Source organism: Rhinolophus sinicus, linkage group LG11 (assembly GCF_036562045.2).
Source record: "Rhinolophus sinicus isolate RSC01 linkage group LG11, ASM3656204v1, whole genome shotgun sequence".
Taxonomy (NCBI): domain Eukaryota; kingdom Metazoa; phylum Chordata; class Mammalia; order Chiroptera; family Rhinolophidae; genus Rhinolophus; species Rhinolophus sinicus.
Genome location: NC_133760.1, coordinates 31,912,300 through 31,929,908, shown reverse-complemented (window position 1 = coordinate 31,929,908; position 17,609 = coordinate 31,912,300). Strand labels below are relative to the sequence as shown.

Genomic DNA, 17,609 nt, shown 5'->3' with positions numbered 1-17,609 from the left:
AAGACATAGAAGCTGGGTGAACAGCCAGCAATGATTGAGAGAGGGCTGAAGAAGCCGGTTGGATTTAGCAACCTGGAGATAATTGGTGCCCTTGGGGAGAGACGCTTGGTGGTGTGATGGCAGATTGCAGAGGGCTGAGGATTGAATGCGAGGTGAAACAAGGATAAATTGAGTGTAGACAGCTTTTTCAAGAAGTTTTGCTGTGAAGAGGAGGAGAGGGGACTGGTAGAAAGAAGAAGGTAAGGTGTTGAGTATTGGCATGTCTTTTAATAATGAGAGATACTTGAATATTTTAAAAAGTTAATGGAAGGGATCTGATTTAGAGGGAGATGTTGGAAATCGCAAGTAAAAGAAGGAATAATCAGACCTGTACAGTATCTGAGAAGGTGGGAGTGGATGAAATCCAAAGGTGGAGGGATTGGCCTTAGCCTGGAAGAGGGACAGATGGGAGAGAGGAGAGGATGGGTGGAGCCGTCCATCTACTCTTAGCTGTTGAAGTGGGCGTTGCCTTTTACTCCCGAGTCATTTTTGCCATAGACATTCCTGGCTTTTACTCCATCCCTAACTCCAAGTGCAATTACATGCTACATTTATGTTGTTTGGATTTTTAAAGTTATATCATACTTGTATAGCAGGAAAAACAGTTTTTAATTTTTTGCCTAAGGGACCGTCAGTTAGTCCCATGCACCAAAACCATCACTGTAAGAATTTTGCAATATAGTATTATTGAGAAGCTGGGAGAAATATTAGAATTTTAGTTTGAGGATTTCCTGTGAAGTCTAGGGCTGAAAATAATGGATTGTGCTGGGGCCCAAATATTGACTCTTGTCCCGGTCCCAATGTTTTTATTTGCCCAACTAAGTAAGGGTACTGTAATCATCAGGAATTAAAAAACAGGTATCAATGCTCTAAATCGGTGGTTCTCAACCCCACCTGCACAGTGGGATAACCTGGAGCACTTTTTAATAATACTGATGTCCAAGTTGTACCTCCATGGGGTTTTAATTCGGTTGACTAGGGCATTGAAAGGTCCACAGATTATTTGGAACTTCAATGGGTTGAGAACCACTACTCTAGATTTTCCAATGAAAAACAGAATAATTTATATTATCAAGCAGTCAAAACTATATTATTAGTTAAAAGTAAATGGATATATACAACTCTGAATATACTAAAAACCATCGTGTTGTATACTTTAAATGGGTGAATTGTAAAGTGTGTGAATTATATATCAACAAAGCTATTATTAAAAAGAAATTAGTATAATAATTGAAGCCTTGAAGGTGAAGTCAGAAAAATTTTCAAGTGTAGATTTAATTCATGATACAGGGACATTCTCATCTGAGAACTTTGTTTAGAATGATTGATCTTGGACGAGTACATGTGGTAAACTGGAGATTCCTGGTTTGATGAGGTTGGTCTGCACGTAGGCCTTGCTCCCGGAGCACCTCTCGCTCCTTCCCTGATCACCACCTCATCCCAGACCCCGGCCCCAGGGTGTGGGTGGGTATGGAAGTAGGTCTCAGGGATGAGATGAATCTTAGACAAGATAGGAAGATGTCTGTTTAACATATTACTTGGTAACCAATTTTACAAAAAAACAAAAACCCTGAAAGTTTATTGTTTTAATTTTTTTCCTTTTATATATATATATATATATATATATATATATATATATATATATATATATTGGGGAAGGGGAACAGGACTTTATTGGGGAACAGTGTGTACTTCCAGGCCTTTCTTCCAAGTCAAGTTGTTATCCTTTCAATCTTAGTTGTGGAGGGTGCCGTTCAGCTTCAAGTTGTTGTCCTTTCAGTCTTAGTTGTGGAGGGCGCAGCTCAGCTCCAGGTCCAGTTGCCGTTGATAGTTGCAGGGGGCACAGCCCACCATCCCTTGCGGGACTTGAGGAGTTGAACCAGCAACCTTGTGGTTGAGAGCCCACTGGCCCATGTGGGAATCCAATCGGCAGCCTTCGGAGTTAGGAGCATGGAGCTCCAACCGCCTGAGCCACCGGGCCAGCCCTTTTTTTCCTTTTTTTGTTGTTGTTGTTTTTGTTTCTTTTGATTTATAGCTGAGTTCAAGTCTAAAGTACTTCTAGTTAAAATCTGAATTACTTCAACAAAGTGGCCATTATTGTTATACTTTTTCTTATTATTTAAGACTCAACTGAAGTACACCCTCTATTAGGGCTTTTCCACTTTCCCAGAGTAGCCTACACCCCTGTCCTCTATGCCCCCACATCCCACAGCGTTTCGTGCATCTGTTTATTATAGCACTTACTTCATTCTGTTGTATCCGTATCAACTTTTCTTTCTCACTTGTCTGAACAGAAACTGTCTTTTATTCAGCTCTATCTCCCAACACCTAACACAGTATCTGGCCCATAATAAGTGCTCAAAACATTTTAACCCCAGTATAGATTAGTTGTGATTACCTATCTGTCTACCCCAAAATATGAATAAATGAAATAATGAACAAACCAACCAACAAACTAAGACATAATTCACAATTCCACTCGATAGTGAGTCTTCATGTATATTTTCTCATTATTCTGGGTCCAGGCTCATGGAGTTGCTCTCCTTGTCCTCAGCTCTGCCTACACCAACCCACGTTGTACCCTACAAATGGAACACAAAGCACCCATTGCTGAGTGCTGAATGTTTATCTCCCTCCCTCGATTACCTCAAAAACTGTAGTGTTTTCCTTGCTTTTAAACTCAATATCTGATGTCCTGTGATCGTCCTTGAATGTTGCTATTATGTATCTTGTTATAGTTCTGATAACTCTGTTAGGCAAAATCAGTATATTAAATTTTTTACTGACTTATCTATAAATTGAGGTGGATTGTGTGCTTATAGCCACCCGGAAGGATTTTAGTTGAATCAAGATATCAGAATAGTTGTAATAAGCCACCTGGTCCAGCTCAGAGCTTTGCTAATATTAAGTTGGTGCAAAAGTAATTGTGGTTTAAAAGGTTAAAAATAATTGCAAAAACCGCAATTACTGTTGCACCATCCTGATAATTAGCCCCAGATCATATCTTACCAGAATAGGACCCATTGTTACAGATGCCTGCCTCTCTCTCTCTCTCTCTCTCTCTCTCTCTCTCTCTCTCTCTCTCTCTCATTAAATCTGAGTCAGAAGTTTATTTCTCTCTGGTTCTTTACTTCTGAGTTCTCTGAGGGTTAGGGTATCAGGAACTTAATCATCAAATCACTGTTGCCTCAACTGTTTTTATCTACTATTTGGGGAGAAGCCATTTAACTAAGACTATTAGGCACAAAATTTGCATGGCCAGTTCCTAATCTCATTCAAAATTATCTGGTATTATTTAAAAGTTTTAAACTAAAACAAACTCAATTCTAGGCCTAAACATATTCAGTGTGACTTTTACTTCTCTTCAAAGTTGAGATAATCATAAATAATACTGTTTTTTTTTTAAGTAACACACAGAGACACTGACATTTGCTTTCCTTTCCTGCCCTTCTGAGGAGAAACAATGCTAAACAGAACATTTAAGAAACCTCTTCCATGACAGGCTTGTTGGGGGGTTAATGGCTTGCCTTTGCTAGTTGTGATCGTGTGACCTTGCTCCACTGGTGACACTCCTACAGGCAGAGATACTCGCCCGCCTGCCCGCACCTTCTCCAGCCAGTGCTACAAGGACTTGGGTGGATCCTTGTTCTTTGAGCTTTTCTTTTCTGGACTAGAACTGACCCCTCTATTCTCATCAGACCTGAACATCCTTCACTATTGAATAGCTTCAAGGATGTTAATAGAATAACATTCCCTTGAAAACTGTACCTTGGTTGCCTTGATTGGGATCTGTCTGTTCTTTCTCCAACTCCCTCAGCTGTTCATTAGAGATTATTACATTGGATTACTTCTACAGGCAGTTAATTTTATCCATGTTTCTCCCCAGGGTTCCTTTTCTGAGGGTAACTACTATTTCACAGTCCATTGTTCAGAACTCTTCTTCGAGTGGTTCTGAGAAGGCACACTGCCAATATTTAAGTTACTCTTTTTCCTTATTTCCTAAACACACCAGCTTTTTTGGCTAATTGAATGTGTTTGCATGTCCAGTGAAAGAATTGGTCTGGGTGTGAAGACTTGCTTGTTAGGGAGTCATTCCTTCTATTTAAAGTGACCAAGCATAGCTGGACTCGGAATCTTTAGGGGATTCTCAGTTCATCTCTCAGAGGGCTTTAATTCCCAGGTCTCAGAGAGTCTTTCACAGCCCCTGTCCTAACAACAAAACTGCTCAAACATTAGTGAAACGGACATCACCCGTCTTGATGATCAAAATTTTTTTGTACTATTAATTCAGATGTATCCTTTGAATTTTATCTTTGATAGGACTGACAGTATGACTTTTGCTAACTCTAACCTTTATCTTGGATAACCATTATCTTTGTTCTTTTCCCAAATACCAGCCAAACCCTGTAAGACATCTCCCCTGCCCCCTGTGGTTGTGCCTTCTTCTTGCCCACTTGAAACCTCCGTATTCCTCTCTGCCTATCCAGTTTAATCTGTTCTTTAGGGCCTATCTGAAATCCCATCTCCTCCAGGAAACCTTCCCTTGACTTTGGCCTGATTTAGTTTGCTGTTTAGTCATGTTCTCTACATTCTTCCTTACACAGGTAGGGGTTTCATGTTTACGCCTAACCATTTATGAGGCCTTGAGAGCAGGGACCGTGCCTCTTACTTCTCCAGCACCCGCACAGGCTGTTCACTGAATACTCGCTGAACTGAACTGAATCAGATCAGATGCCAAGGAGAAATATGGTCATTTCTTCCTTTTCTCAATTAAAATATCGAGTGACCAGAACAAAACTCACTTTAGGAGAGGTTCCAGATAGGTTAGGTATCACACCCATTCTCAAGAAAAGATTCTGTTCCCTTTTTTGAAGTCAAAAGAATCCTTTTCCACTTGATAACTGAAGTAGGAACTTTATTAATGTTTTTGCTTGTCTTCTACAGGCTGCACTTTAAATGGCCAAGAGATAAGACTTACTGTCCACTATGAAAATGGGTTCACGATCTCCAGGGAAAATGGAAGTTCTAGCAGCATCTTGTACCGCTACCCCTTTGAAAGGCTGAAAATGTCTGCAGACGATGGCATCAGAAATCTGTATCTGGATTTTGGTGGTCCTGAGGGAGAACTGGTAAGAGAGTTTCTGAAAAACATGTTTATTCTAATAGGTATTCTCTTTCTTTCTTATAGCTTCTTACCTCTTGTATAGACAATTATGGACTAATATTCCATTTTTCATTTTTGCCAGGAAACTGTTCTTCAGTTTTCAAGATGCATTGGGTTTGGGGTTTTTTTTTGTTTTGTTTTATTTCTTTTCCCCACATTAGGAAATTATGCCCTTTTTAAAAAAAAATTTGTTTGAATCTTAGAAAGAAAAAATAGATAGCCCTTTTAAGAAATAGGCTTTTATAAAAAATAAGATATTAGGTACTTAACATATTAAACACAATAAATTCTATCCATTGCTGTTATCAGCAGTTTGTTGGGATGAAAATTAAAAGTAATAGAGCAACTTGGTTGCTACAGAAATTCTGCTGATCAGAAAAAAAGATGCAGATATATATCCACACAGCCATCATCTTTTTTGACTTCCTTGTCCCTTAAAGGAAATACCAACAGGTATTCATGATTCTCCTCAGAGAACTAGAGAAGTGTGTTGAGTATACTTCAGAAATCATAAATTATGGAAAAGGGTAAAACAGTGCCTTTGATCTCTGATCAATATTGAGCCAGTCGTTCAAGTCTTAACATACGTGAAATCTTATGTCCGTTGACACAGTCACAATAGGTGTAATTTGGAAAAAGGAATTTTGAAAATTTAGAACTGAAGAATATCTTAGAGACAACATAGTTCAACCTCCAAATGAGAAAACTGTGGCTAGAGATCTTATTTTAAATGATAAACCTTTAGGAGACTATGGCTAGGCCATGGACCAAGGCTTTCAACAGCCTGAAGCATTAGAGGGAGTTAAATACTTCTGCCTATTAAATTGACCAGTTATTAATTGCCATTTAGCAAGCAAGGTATTACATTATTCCTGGCAATTACATATTTTTAATCCTGCTTTATATTTAATAAATACATAAATATTTTTATATTAAAATATGTATTTATATATGTCAAATATAAATATTTCTATTTAATATATATAAAGTTTAGTGATGCCTTTAGTGCTCTATAATTTATATTCTTCACAAAGTTGTGTCTGGTGCCAGCTGTCCAAAGTAGAGCCCTGTGCTGAGGAAGGTAGAAGCAGTGCTCCTAACTGACCTCAAGAGTTGTCGTTCCCACCACAACCTATAAGGGTGTCAAAACTCACACCCATACATGGTCACACTTCAGATGAGTTTATTGTGGTTCCCACTCAGGAAAATAACTACACTTCATGGTGTCCACATAGGATATTCCTTCCTTTTACGTCCTCTACTTTTTCATTCTTCCTACCAGGCGTGGTGGAACCCAGTATACCACCAGCCCTCTCCTAACTGTTGATGTGAAACCTCACGTTCATGTGTAATTATGACTTGGAACAACCTGACTTGAGAGTACTTTCATCTGTGGCTTCAAGTCCCGTAGAGTTTCTGTAGCTCTGGCACATTGTTTACCCAGGTTCTTTTTACAAAGTAGAACATCACATCTCAGTTTGTTTATTTTGCATGTTTATTAAAGCATCTGTATATGGCAATGATAATTAATGTCCTTTCTTCACAGACCGTGGACCTGCACTCTTGTCCGAAGCCAATTGTATTTGTGTTACACACGTTCTTGTCGGCCAAAGTCACTCGCATGGGACTGCTTGTATGAGCAGCAAAAAGTCGGAAAAGAGCCTTGAATGTCACATGAAGTATTTCCACCTCAAAAAAAAAAAAAAAAAGCACAAAAAGAAAGCTCTTTGCTCTCTCCTCCAGCACAGTGCCTTGACGAGGACCTGCAAATCACTGCTGACCCGTAACCATGTTCAAAGAAGAGCCTGCCTTTCACAAGCTACCTTGGCCAGAAATTCTAGGACTCTGATAAGCTCCAAAATGAAGCTGTCGATGTATTGTCTAGTTTCCTCACGTGGTTTCTGAGTAATTCAGTTTATTCCCTTATTAAGAAGGGTGTCTCATTGTTTTTCTTTTTGGACATAGTCAAATGTCCAAGAGTTGTTTTCTTTGTCTTCTTCCTATAGGATTTATTTCAGACTTAGCCTTGATCTCTCATTTAGGACGACTATCTCTTCCTAGGTGCTACTTTACAGCAGCCTGTGCTTCTTGGTTATTCCAAATAGGTTGTACATTTTGTTGCATTTGTTGTCTTCTCTTGCTCCTTCCACCCTACGAAGTCCTCGAGTTGCATCACCAAAGCGTTCTTCCATTTGTCCTGGCTCTGGCGACATCCCCCCCACCTCCACCCCCATGCCCCCTGCCATCACAAGTGCTACCTGTAGGACTTAGAACTTGCAAAATTTGATTTGCCTTGCCTTCCACTCCTTTTCTAGTGGTGACCAAGTTGAAAAGCAAATTGGAAACTATTGCTTTGAAAGAAAAGTTTTGCTTGTTTTAGGGTTTTCTGATTTTATCTTTGTAGGAGCCAGGGGATGTTATAAGATTTATTTTAAAAGAAAATCCTCATTTTAGCCTAAGCTATTTTTTACTGCTTAACCAAATGTGCCTTTGGTTAGGGTTAGTGGAGATTTATTGGTCACTATTCGAATAACTGGACATCACTGCCATTCCAGGAAGATCATCTATCCTAGTTTGGAAGAATAGTCTTTGAGGGGGATTCCCTTAGTGGTATCTTTTCTAGTGGGCAGATAACTTGGAGGAAGATAAATGCTGGAGAGCAAGCTTGTTTAGAATTTGTGGGTGAAGCTAGCTTTGCAGCACAAACAACACGTCGAGTTGCTTTTGGCTCTGTGCACCCACATAGGATCCTGGGCCTGGCCCTCTCCCTCTGGCAGCAGAGTGGCATGGACAAGTAGCTGCTAATTCAAGACTCAGTGTTGGCTTATTGATGCATCCTACAGCGCACAGGGTGACGAGACCATGGGACAACTACCTGGGTTTTGCTCAGCATTGCCAGATGTCATCATTGGGTCATAGTAGCAGTAAGTTTGCTAATTTTTGTGGTGTCGGAGAACACATTCAGCTTGTTATTTCTAATTATGAAGGAGGTATATATCTGAAAACATTTAAAATAGTGTAATAGCTATATAAAATGTCAAAATTAGCACGGTCCTGGAACTGAAAGGAAAGGTAATATTGGCTTGTATGTTCTCTGTGCTCTCTGAAGAAAGATCTAGGAATAGGTCTCATTTACTAGATTTATCAGGAGTGCCATAAGAGGATGTGAACACTACAGAGGGTGGAAGAGGGTAGCACTCCAAATAGGAAAATAAAACACAACAATACATGCAAAACATGAGCTATTTGTTTTGAGTGCAAACTGACACGTGGGACGTGTGACAGAGCAGACTCGTGAGCAGAGAGTTCTAGTCAGACATTGTACCCCCGTTGTCTTCCCTCTGTCCATCAGTCAGTCCTCCTCGGCTGTGTACAGTGAGGTTAACCACGTGCAGAGGCCAGGGAGAGATGTCTGTTTTCCCCCAGCTCCGGTCTCAAAAATGAATTGTCTGATCCACTTAAAACTGGAAATTGAATCTAGACTAGAATATGCTTTTCAGGAGCTTTTATGTTTTGAAAATTCATATACCTATATTTGGTTCTGTCTAGAAAAGTTTTCAAGTCATGGAAGAAAAAAAATATCTTGAAGGTCCAGCTATGATTTCTGGAAGAAGAATTTCAACACATAATACCCTCAGATAAGGGACTGTGACACTCTGCAGTGAGAGTAGTATTAATCTGAGAAGTTGAACGACGCAGTCACAGACGTTTGCAGCAAAGCCATTTGATTGAGGTTGTCTGTGTCAGTATGAAAGGCTAAGCCACTTAAAAGATTTTCAGGGGGATCTTTGAACCCCCTCATTAGTTATATGAAAAAGATCTGTAAAAAAGGTGTGATTAAAATGTGGGCGGGAGAGGTAAGGCGTGCGTGCATTTCAGTTCATTTTGCTCAAGCTTAAACTGTCATGTATAGAACCAAGGTCCGCAGGGTTTTTAATGTCTTTTGAGTCTTGATATGGAATGAAATTGTATGAGAGGTTTCCTTTGACCACTGGCACCCCCAAGAGCAAGAGCCCTTCAGCTGCTCGTTTAACATATTTCAAGAGCTTTCCAATCGTGGAACAACCAGGTTGTTCTTCAGTTAATGTGTTTGTGGGATTTTCAAACCACAAATGAAGTACTTTTTATAAATGAGACAGCCTTCATAAATATGGACATATTTTCAATCCATGGTTGGGAATCTGTGCTTGATGAGGGCTGACTGTATGCATTGCTCTGCGTCATTGTACATAAGGGACTTGAGCATCCGTGGAGTTTGGTATCCGTGGGGGTTCCTGGAGCCAATCCCCCACGGACACCAAGGGATGACTGTAGTTAGTTCTTGGGGAGTCAGAAGTTAAACGGATTTTCGACTGAGCAGGGAGTCGACAGCCTTTGTCCCCATGTTGTTCAAGGGTCAACTTGTATTTTGTATTTAGATGCCAAAATATGGCAAATTATTTTCAAATGACAACTAAAAATGGGCATTTTTGATATTTTACATCTTTTATAGAACAGTTAACTTTTCATTTCTTTTTCATTTTGAATTAGGAAAATGGTTGAGTGTGTTGTGGGCTTCCATGTGTAGAATGTAAAGGAATTGCAGAGTAGTGTCCCCTCATTTCGATGGACCACGTCCTGTGCCCCAAGACCTGGGGCTCAGATATCTTCTCCATATTCCACACAGATGCCTCTAAAAAAAAGGCTCAGTTATTATTTTTCTGAAAAAGGTAAGTCCTTTCCTGAAGTCGTCAAATGAACCTTACCTGGAAGTTAGTATCTAATATTTTATATGAAGAAATACTTTAATGTATGTTTATACAGTATTTATTAGATAGTTGTAACTGTAAACTCACCTACCTAGTAGACAGAGTTTCAGGTTAAATATTGGGACACGTACAGGCAATCAAAACTATTACTTTAACTGTCATTCACCTATTTCAAAGCCATGTATTAGCACTTTTTAGGCAAGTAAACTCTAATAGTGCCTGTTTTATCATCTGTAGATTGAAAATTATTGCATGGCAGGAGAGATTGAATTATTTATTTCTTATATTTTTATAAGTGGAAAAATCTCTAACCAACAAATGATTAAAGTTGTTACTGATTATTTGTTTTGTTGACTTGTCCTCCTAAGCAGAATGGTAACAGTTTTCTTTCAGCTGATTAAATGCACTTAGCTAATAAACCAAAATGTATTCTTTCAAAAAAAATTAAGCTGTGTGGAATCTGGACAAGATTATGTTTCTCCCCCCAAAAAAACAGGTTTCACTGTAAATGGTTTTGATGGACAAAAGTGTGACCACTTTTGAGAAAAGGTTATGATAGAATTTTTTATTTTTTATTTTGTGAGAACCTCCAGGTCTTCTTGTTTAATTTATATGCATGTGGATATATTTGTATGTTTTCAAAAACATAGAAGAATCTCCATATTTTTTAAAGCAAATTATCTTGTAAGCTGCTATGCAAATTCTATTAAAAGCCCTACCTACCTAAAGAATTAAACCTTTTTGAAGCTTTCAGGGAAGACCTGTAGACTTAAGCACTTTCTCTGCTTTTTTGTATCTTATCTTGGACACTTAGGCTGAATTATGTTATTTTCACTGGTTATAAGCTATTGATTGTACATAATATTTAAACCATCCAAATATCCAGTACACATTTCCATGTCACTGCCATCCATTAGTGATAATCACGAGTGAAATGGCTGGTTAGAAAGCCAAAGCTTGTATTTTTTCAATCCCTAATGAAGAAGTAAAATGCCAGATCTCTTTGTTCTCAACAACATAGTGTTCTGGTCTGATTTGAATATCTGTGTAAGAAAAGAGACTTATTTAAATTTGGGATGCTGCTTAAAGTTGAATTTGACTATAGTCATATTCATTCTGTTTATGTATCTTTATCAGGTATATTATGTGTCAGGTGGTATTATAGTCTACCTTGAGTTTGAAAATTTCTTTTAGTTAAATTTGAATTGTTATAATGGCTCCTTGAAGATGAAAGCAGAGGAATTTGCCGTCTGTTGCCATTCTCTCTGTGTCCCTATTTTAATTGCTTGGAAATCTAGAATTATTTTGGCTTTCCACATACCGTCTTTAAAAATCGACAGCAGCAGTCTTCCCCCTCCATCTCCCCTTTTTAAGCCGTATCTTTCACTGTGGTGGGTGTATAGACACTTGATAAATGTGTGATGATAACAGTCCTAAAATAATTACGCTTTATATCAGGATTAGGTTTTCTTGAGCAATATAGCTATTCCTATGGTATAAGGATATCAAGTGAAACTTATTTTATACCTGTAATAGACTACTTAAGTAGATGATTTGAAACCCTCTAAAAAAAACCATCTGGCAGTTAAATGATACAAGTTCATCCTATTAAAGGATTGAATTTCAAGTTATGGTAAGGTACAATAAATAGGCACATAAAGCACACGTCTGTGTCCTTGTCTGCTTGACACTACGTAGCAAAACTGCCAACTGGAAGAATGATTGTTATATGTTAACTTGAAAAAATATTTTAAAAATATTTCTTCTGTTGTTTCAAAACTGATAAACTTGAACTTAATCTCTTGCCATTTCTTATTCTTCCTTTCCACTTCAGGTGACTGAACCAAAACATATTCTGGTTTTTAAAATGAATCAAGGGGCAGCTGGTTAGCTCAGTTGGTTAGAGCACGATGCTCATAACACCAGGGTTGCCAGTTCGATCCCCGCATGGGTCACTGTGAGCTGCGCCCTCCACAACTAGATTGAAACAACTACCTGACTTGGAGATGATGGGTCCTGGAAAGACACACTTAAAAAAATAAATAAGAGTTTAAAAAAAGAAAAAAAAAGAATCTACATTTGAGGTAATGCCTAAATATGCCATTTGCAAATGATTGCTTGCTCTCTAATGATCATTTGGTTATATTCAACCAAAACCTACCATATGAACTGTAATCCTTGAATTGTCCCTAAGTAGATTGGTTGAAACTAAAAAGCTATAACAGAGAAATGATACTTCATTATATTGTGAGATGAGGTATCCTGATAGATTCTAATTTCTGAGTCCTCTACGTACCTTAGTCAGTTTCATAGTAATCTTAACCTCCATCCCATTGACACAAATGCTTTTTAGTTTTTGAGTCCGTTTTTATCCCAGTCACATACACATCCTTGGAACTTGACCCTTCTCTCACCTCTTCCAAAGTGATGGAAGTCTCTTATGAATAGACAAAAGGTTCTTTGGAGGCTTGGAGAAATTTTGAAATTACAGGACTAAATAATATATTAATTTTTACAGTCTTTCATCAAATAAGCATTTATTCATGTACATACAGTTCTTCACAGGCACTCTGAAGGGTCCAAAAGAAAGTTCTTGCCCTCAAGTAGCGCATAATCCATTACTTCTCAATCATGCCATGCCATCTATCAATCAGAGGTTAAGTAACCACTTCATAGTTTCACCAGAGTACACCTGAAGTTCTGCTCATCTGGCAAACTGCAAAATGTTTAAAAGGTTGCTTGGTCTTTGGTCCATGCCAGCATGAAAGAACTCCAAGAACATTTAAGTAGATTGGTCTTTTCATCATAATTTTTTTAATGCAAAATTGAGACTAGTTTGGGAAGGAGAACAGTGTAGAATATCCGTAGTAAGATAAAGAACAACAATTATGCTCTATTGCCCAAAGTGGATCAATGGAAAAGTCTTTTTAAAGAAATGCTGCTTTCAACTATAAACAGCAAAGCTAAATGTATATTTCATCTACTCCCTTCCCCTCCTCCCCCACCCACTTCTAAATTGTGCTGACCCATTCATTCCCACACTTAAACCCTTAAACATCTCATTTGCTGGAAATCCTGACACATGATAGATGGAGTGTTTCTTCATAAGGAGAGATCAAAATGAAGATATTTAAAACTTAGTAAAATTTCACTTATTCCAGAACACTCTGACATTCAAACTCAGTAAAAAGGGCACCTAAAGAAAATGAAAGGTTGATTGAATTTTTCTATACTTTTCATACAATAACAGTCCTTTTCTATCCAGCTTGCCTTCTGTTTATCACTAGGGTCAGCCTTTCAGGTGACATCCGTCATTATGCCCAGAAAGTACCTGAGCTATGTGATTGGAATGGCAGAGGGAACAGCATCTCATGGGCTCCTTTCCCTTTGTTTTCTAGAGTCCTGGAGTTGTGTGCCCAAGTTAGGTCATGCCTCCAGCGTCTTGGTCTTTAACCTACCCTTTGACAATCGGGTGCTAATGATTGTATATTGGAACCAGCACATAAGTATTGTCATGTGAGTGTCTGTTCCTTCTAGGTTGGAAGAAGTGCTCTCCTTTTATCTCAGTCCTGTTCAACTGGGTGTGAGTTACACTTTTTCACCTCTGTTTTGTAAATTAATAGAATTTGGGGGAGAGGATAGGATTAAAACTAAGTTTTGGATTGGCACAATCCATCTTGATGATGCTTTTCACAACTTACAGCAAATCTGCCCTTATCATAAGAACCAGTTTCATTTTTTTCCCCCCTCCAATATAGGACTCCAGTGTTGTGTTTACAGTCTGTTGAATAGGTTCAGCGTGATAAGACCTTGGTGCTCAAAGAATTGTTCCCCTTTTGGTATCAGACCCAAGGTCTTTTAGAAGACAACGTGGCAAACCACTACTTACAAAGGCCTATTTTGGCTAATCTGTGCAAACTCTGATTATACCCACTCGCTTGTATTCTGTCCCATGCAGTTTTCATTTTTGTTAAGTATTAAGACTTAGAAAGCTAGAATAATACTTCTACAAAGAATTAAAAGTATGTGGTGGTCTGTTTTTTTCCTTCTTTTTAGAACCTGGTATTTAAACAAGACTTTAAGTATTGTTTAAAATTTAAGTTCCAAATCTTCTGGCATCACCAGACTACCAAATCAAAACCCATGGCATAAAACAGGGCAGTACTTATGTTCTTTAAAAAAAAAAAAAAAAGCTTTATGTATGTGTACTCTATAAATACAAATGCATAGACAACACTTTCCCTTGAGTTGCATGTCAACATATAGCATTGTATATTACAATGAAAATTTGTAACTTAAGGGTATTATATATAAATACATATATACCTTTGTAACCTTTATATTGTAAATAAAAAAATTGCTTTTAGACTTGTAATTTTTCATTTTTTTATGTTAAAGTAGTTTCAAACCTACAGGAAAGTTTTAAGAACAGTACAAAGAACTCCTACTTCCCCTTTACCCAAATTTCCCAATTGTTAACATTTTACCATATTGGCTCCATTACCCTCTCTTGTCTTTTTCTGACATGATGCTCTCTCAGCCCTAAACTCTCTAGTGTGTACCTGCCAAACACAAGGACACTGCCCTGCCACCATACGGCTCTCCCAATTAAGAAACCAACATTCGTACAACACTACCACCCCATCCATCCACAGACCCCATTCAAATGGTACCAATGGTCCCAACAATGTTTTTTTCCTTTCTGGCACGAGATCCCATTCAGTATCACATGTCGCATTTGGTTGTCATGTCTCATCAGTCTCTTCTGGTGCCATTTTAAAGCAGATTTCGGGCAACTCCAAACTTAAAAACTCAGTTTTGGTTCTAGTTCCACCAGTGACTTTATGTGTGATGAGAGCTTTATCATACTTTGAATCACACAGAGGAGTGAGAGCAGAGACGGTTTCTCAGGAATCGTATTAGGAATCGTCAGTGTTCCGTTAATTTGGGTGTCAGTCACTCATTTTGCGTGATACCTCAGCAAAATTTGGCCTTGGTCCTGCCTCTCTAAAATGTTACTCAGTGAACCTAGTTTTTGTTCCTCCTCTTCCACACTCTCTCGGCCCCATCCAGGGTTCCTTAAGAAATTGTCAGGAACCTACTCCTTGACACGAGTTCTAGAACACTGGAATTCATATATTCTGATTTTATTAGGTTATATTAGCTAAGCAGTTGTTTGACTGGTCCAAGCTTGCGTTTACAACAAGTGCCAAATTCTCAGTATCAGAATCCAATCTAGAAAAGTGCTGTGCAAGAAAGGGCAAATAGAATTCTGCATTTGCAAGTCAATAATTTTCTAGCCAAAGTGTGGGAGCTGAGAATCTGATTTCTGCTTTGTGAGACAGTTAGAACATGAAGTTACTGATCTGATTCAGAATCATCAAGCCTAAACATACCCCATGTGCCAGCCCACAAATAACTTAGTGCCACTATTCCCTTCTCCCTTCTATTCCCCCATCCCCAGAAATGGCAACACCACTGCAGAACTAAGGGGTTCTCAGAGACTGTTTTCAAGCCATTGTCTAAGGAGAAAGTCAACATTGGATGACCAAGTGAGAGGGGAGGAGATCCCATTTCCTGCCATCAAAAGCAGCTACTCAGGACAGAGCTTCCTCTGGGGGGGAGCGTCCTCTGGGAAGCTCTGCCTGATAAGCAGGGTGATTGTATCTGGATGGCAGGCTCATGAAACACAGAAGCTAAGCAAGAGGTCCAAGAAAGCTGAGTAGGCAGAACAAAGAGAAGATGAACACCGCCAGTGGATCACAAACCCAGCCCTTGCTATGGGCTGAATTGTGCCCTGCCAAAATACATATGCTGAGCCCACCCCCAACACCTCAGATGTGACTGTATTTGGAGAAAGGGCCTTTGAAGAGCTGATTCAGCAGACCCTGTGAGGCACAGCAGAAGCGTGGCCATGGGTGAGCCAAGGAAAGAGTTCTCAGAAGAAACCAACACTGCTAAACACCTTGATCTTGGACTTCTAGCCTCCAGAACTGTGAGAAAATACATTTCTATTGTTTAAAGCCACCCATCTACAGTATTTTGTTATGGCAGCCCTAGCAAATGAATACAGTCCTCTTCTAATTGTAGAGACTTTTCATTTTAATTCCGTCTTCCAACTTGCGCAGCCCATCTCATGTATTAATTCTTAATTATTAATGCTCCCAGCAGATAGTAAATGAGTACCTATCTTGTGCCAGTCCCCTGGAAAATACCCAGCCCTGTCCTCTCAGTGATGCAAAAGGACAGTGACTGCCAGGTGCCATAACAGCAAATGAAAGTGTCCCCATTCAGTTCTGTCAGTGTCTGAAAGAGCAGAGTGTTCAGGGTAGAAGCTAAGAGGCCGTGACTTGGACGGTGTGTGCCTTCCCTTCTTACCCAGACTCATCAAAGGCCGTATCCTGCCACTCCCGTCATTATCCTGACTCGCGTCCACAGGGATGCTCAATACACTGGCTTTTTGGTTCTCGATCTCCGATGTGCGATGACGGCCCCTCACACCATCTCACCATTTCCCTGCTCCCTTGGTCACCCCCTGGACTGCATTATTGCTGAAACAGCCATTTCCGAAATCAGTACCTGAAGCATCCCTTTCCAGCATGCTCTCACTGTGACTATCCTTTAACATTTTAGGTCCTCAGTTAATCCATTGACTCTTCTCTCTATTCACCTCCCACCTTACCTGGCTGATTCCATAGCCGGCCATTGTAGTATAACACTAGCCAAGCTTGTGAATTCCCTTGCTGCTCTATTTTCATAGGAGCCACCTGGGTGAATCCCGCCATCTCCCTGCACATGAATAGCTGAGTACTGGGGAGAAAAATCCAAGGCAAATTGGTACCTCTATACATTTATAGAGGTTGCCAGCTTTTACCAGGTTTGCCCTTAACACTGATCACTGTTGGTTCACTTGAAATGATTTCAAACCATCTTTACTCTCCCCAAATTCCAGGCCTCCCAACTCCTCCCTCTGCAGCTTCTCTTCTAATTCACTGAGAAAATAGAAGCCACCCAAAGGTACTCTCCCAACTTCTTGTTACCATCCTTCCCTCACTCCTATAATGCCTAAAGCCAGTCCTGCCTATGCTTTGATCCCATTCCCATTAGCTAGTCTTCTTTACTAAATTCTTCCTATCAGTTTTTCAAACATGTTCAACTCTTCTCACATTGACAACCATCAAAAACTCCTTTCTGGACCCCACAACTGCAGCTATTGCTGTAGGCCTCCCTTTCTTTTCCCCAAACTTCTTGAATGAGTTGTGCCTTCTCATAGACTGTATTTCCTCACGACCCACTCACTGCCGGCCCACTGCAGTGTGGCTTCTGCCTCCATCACTTACCGAAACATCTCTGGCCGAGGTGGTCAGTGTCTTACCTTAGCTCATTAGGTGCTGTGCTCCCCTCGTCTAACCCACAGCTCTCTTGCCCCCTCCTCTGACTTCCAGGACACTCTTCTGGCTATCCTACCTCTCCAGCTCTTTCTGAGCTTTTGCAGGCTCATCCTCCTCTTGTCAGCCAACAAACCTCCAAGCTCTGTCCTAAACTCTCACCCTACACTCTCCTCTCCCCTTGGAGATCTTATTTGCACAGCTTCCATTCCCATCTATACCCAGATGTCTCCCAGCTGTGCATCTCCTGCCCTCATCTTTCTTCTGACT

At 39.6% G+C, this 17,609-nt stretch overlaps 1 protein-coding gene across 1 annotated transcript in view; it reads left to right on the top strand.

Annotated features, from left to right (window-relative positions):
* Window positions 1–14,326, top strand: part of SNTB2 (syntrophin beta 2) — an 86,033-nt gene extending 71,707 nt beyond the window's left edge. Inside the window, exons 6-7 of the mRNA XM_019756812.2 lie at window positions 4,984–5,168; window positions 6,750–14,326. Of these exons, the coding sequence (XP_019612371.2) occupies window positions 4,984–5,168; window positions 6,750–6,842 (278 nt within the window). The 3' untranslated portion in view covers window positions 6,843–14,326. The remainder of the gene's footprint in view (window positions 1–4,983; window positions 5,169–6,749) is intronic.
* Window positions 14,327–17,609: the final 3,283 nt, after the last annotated feature.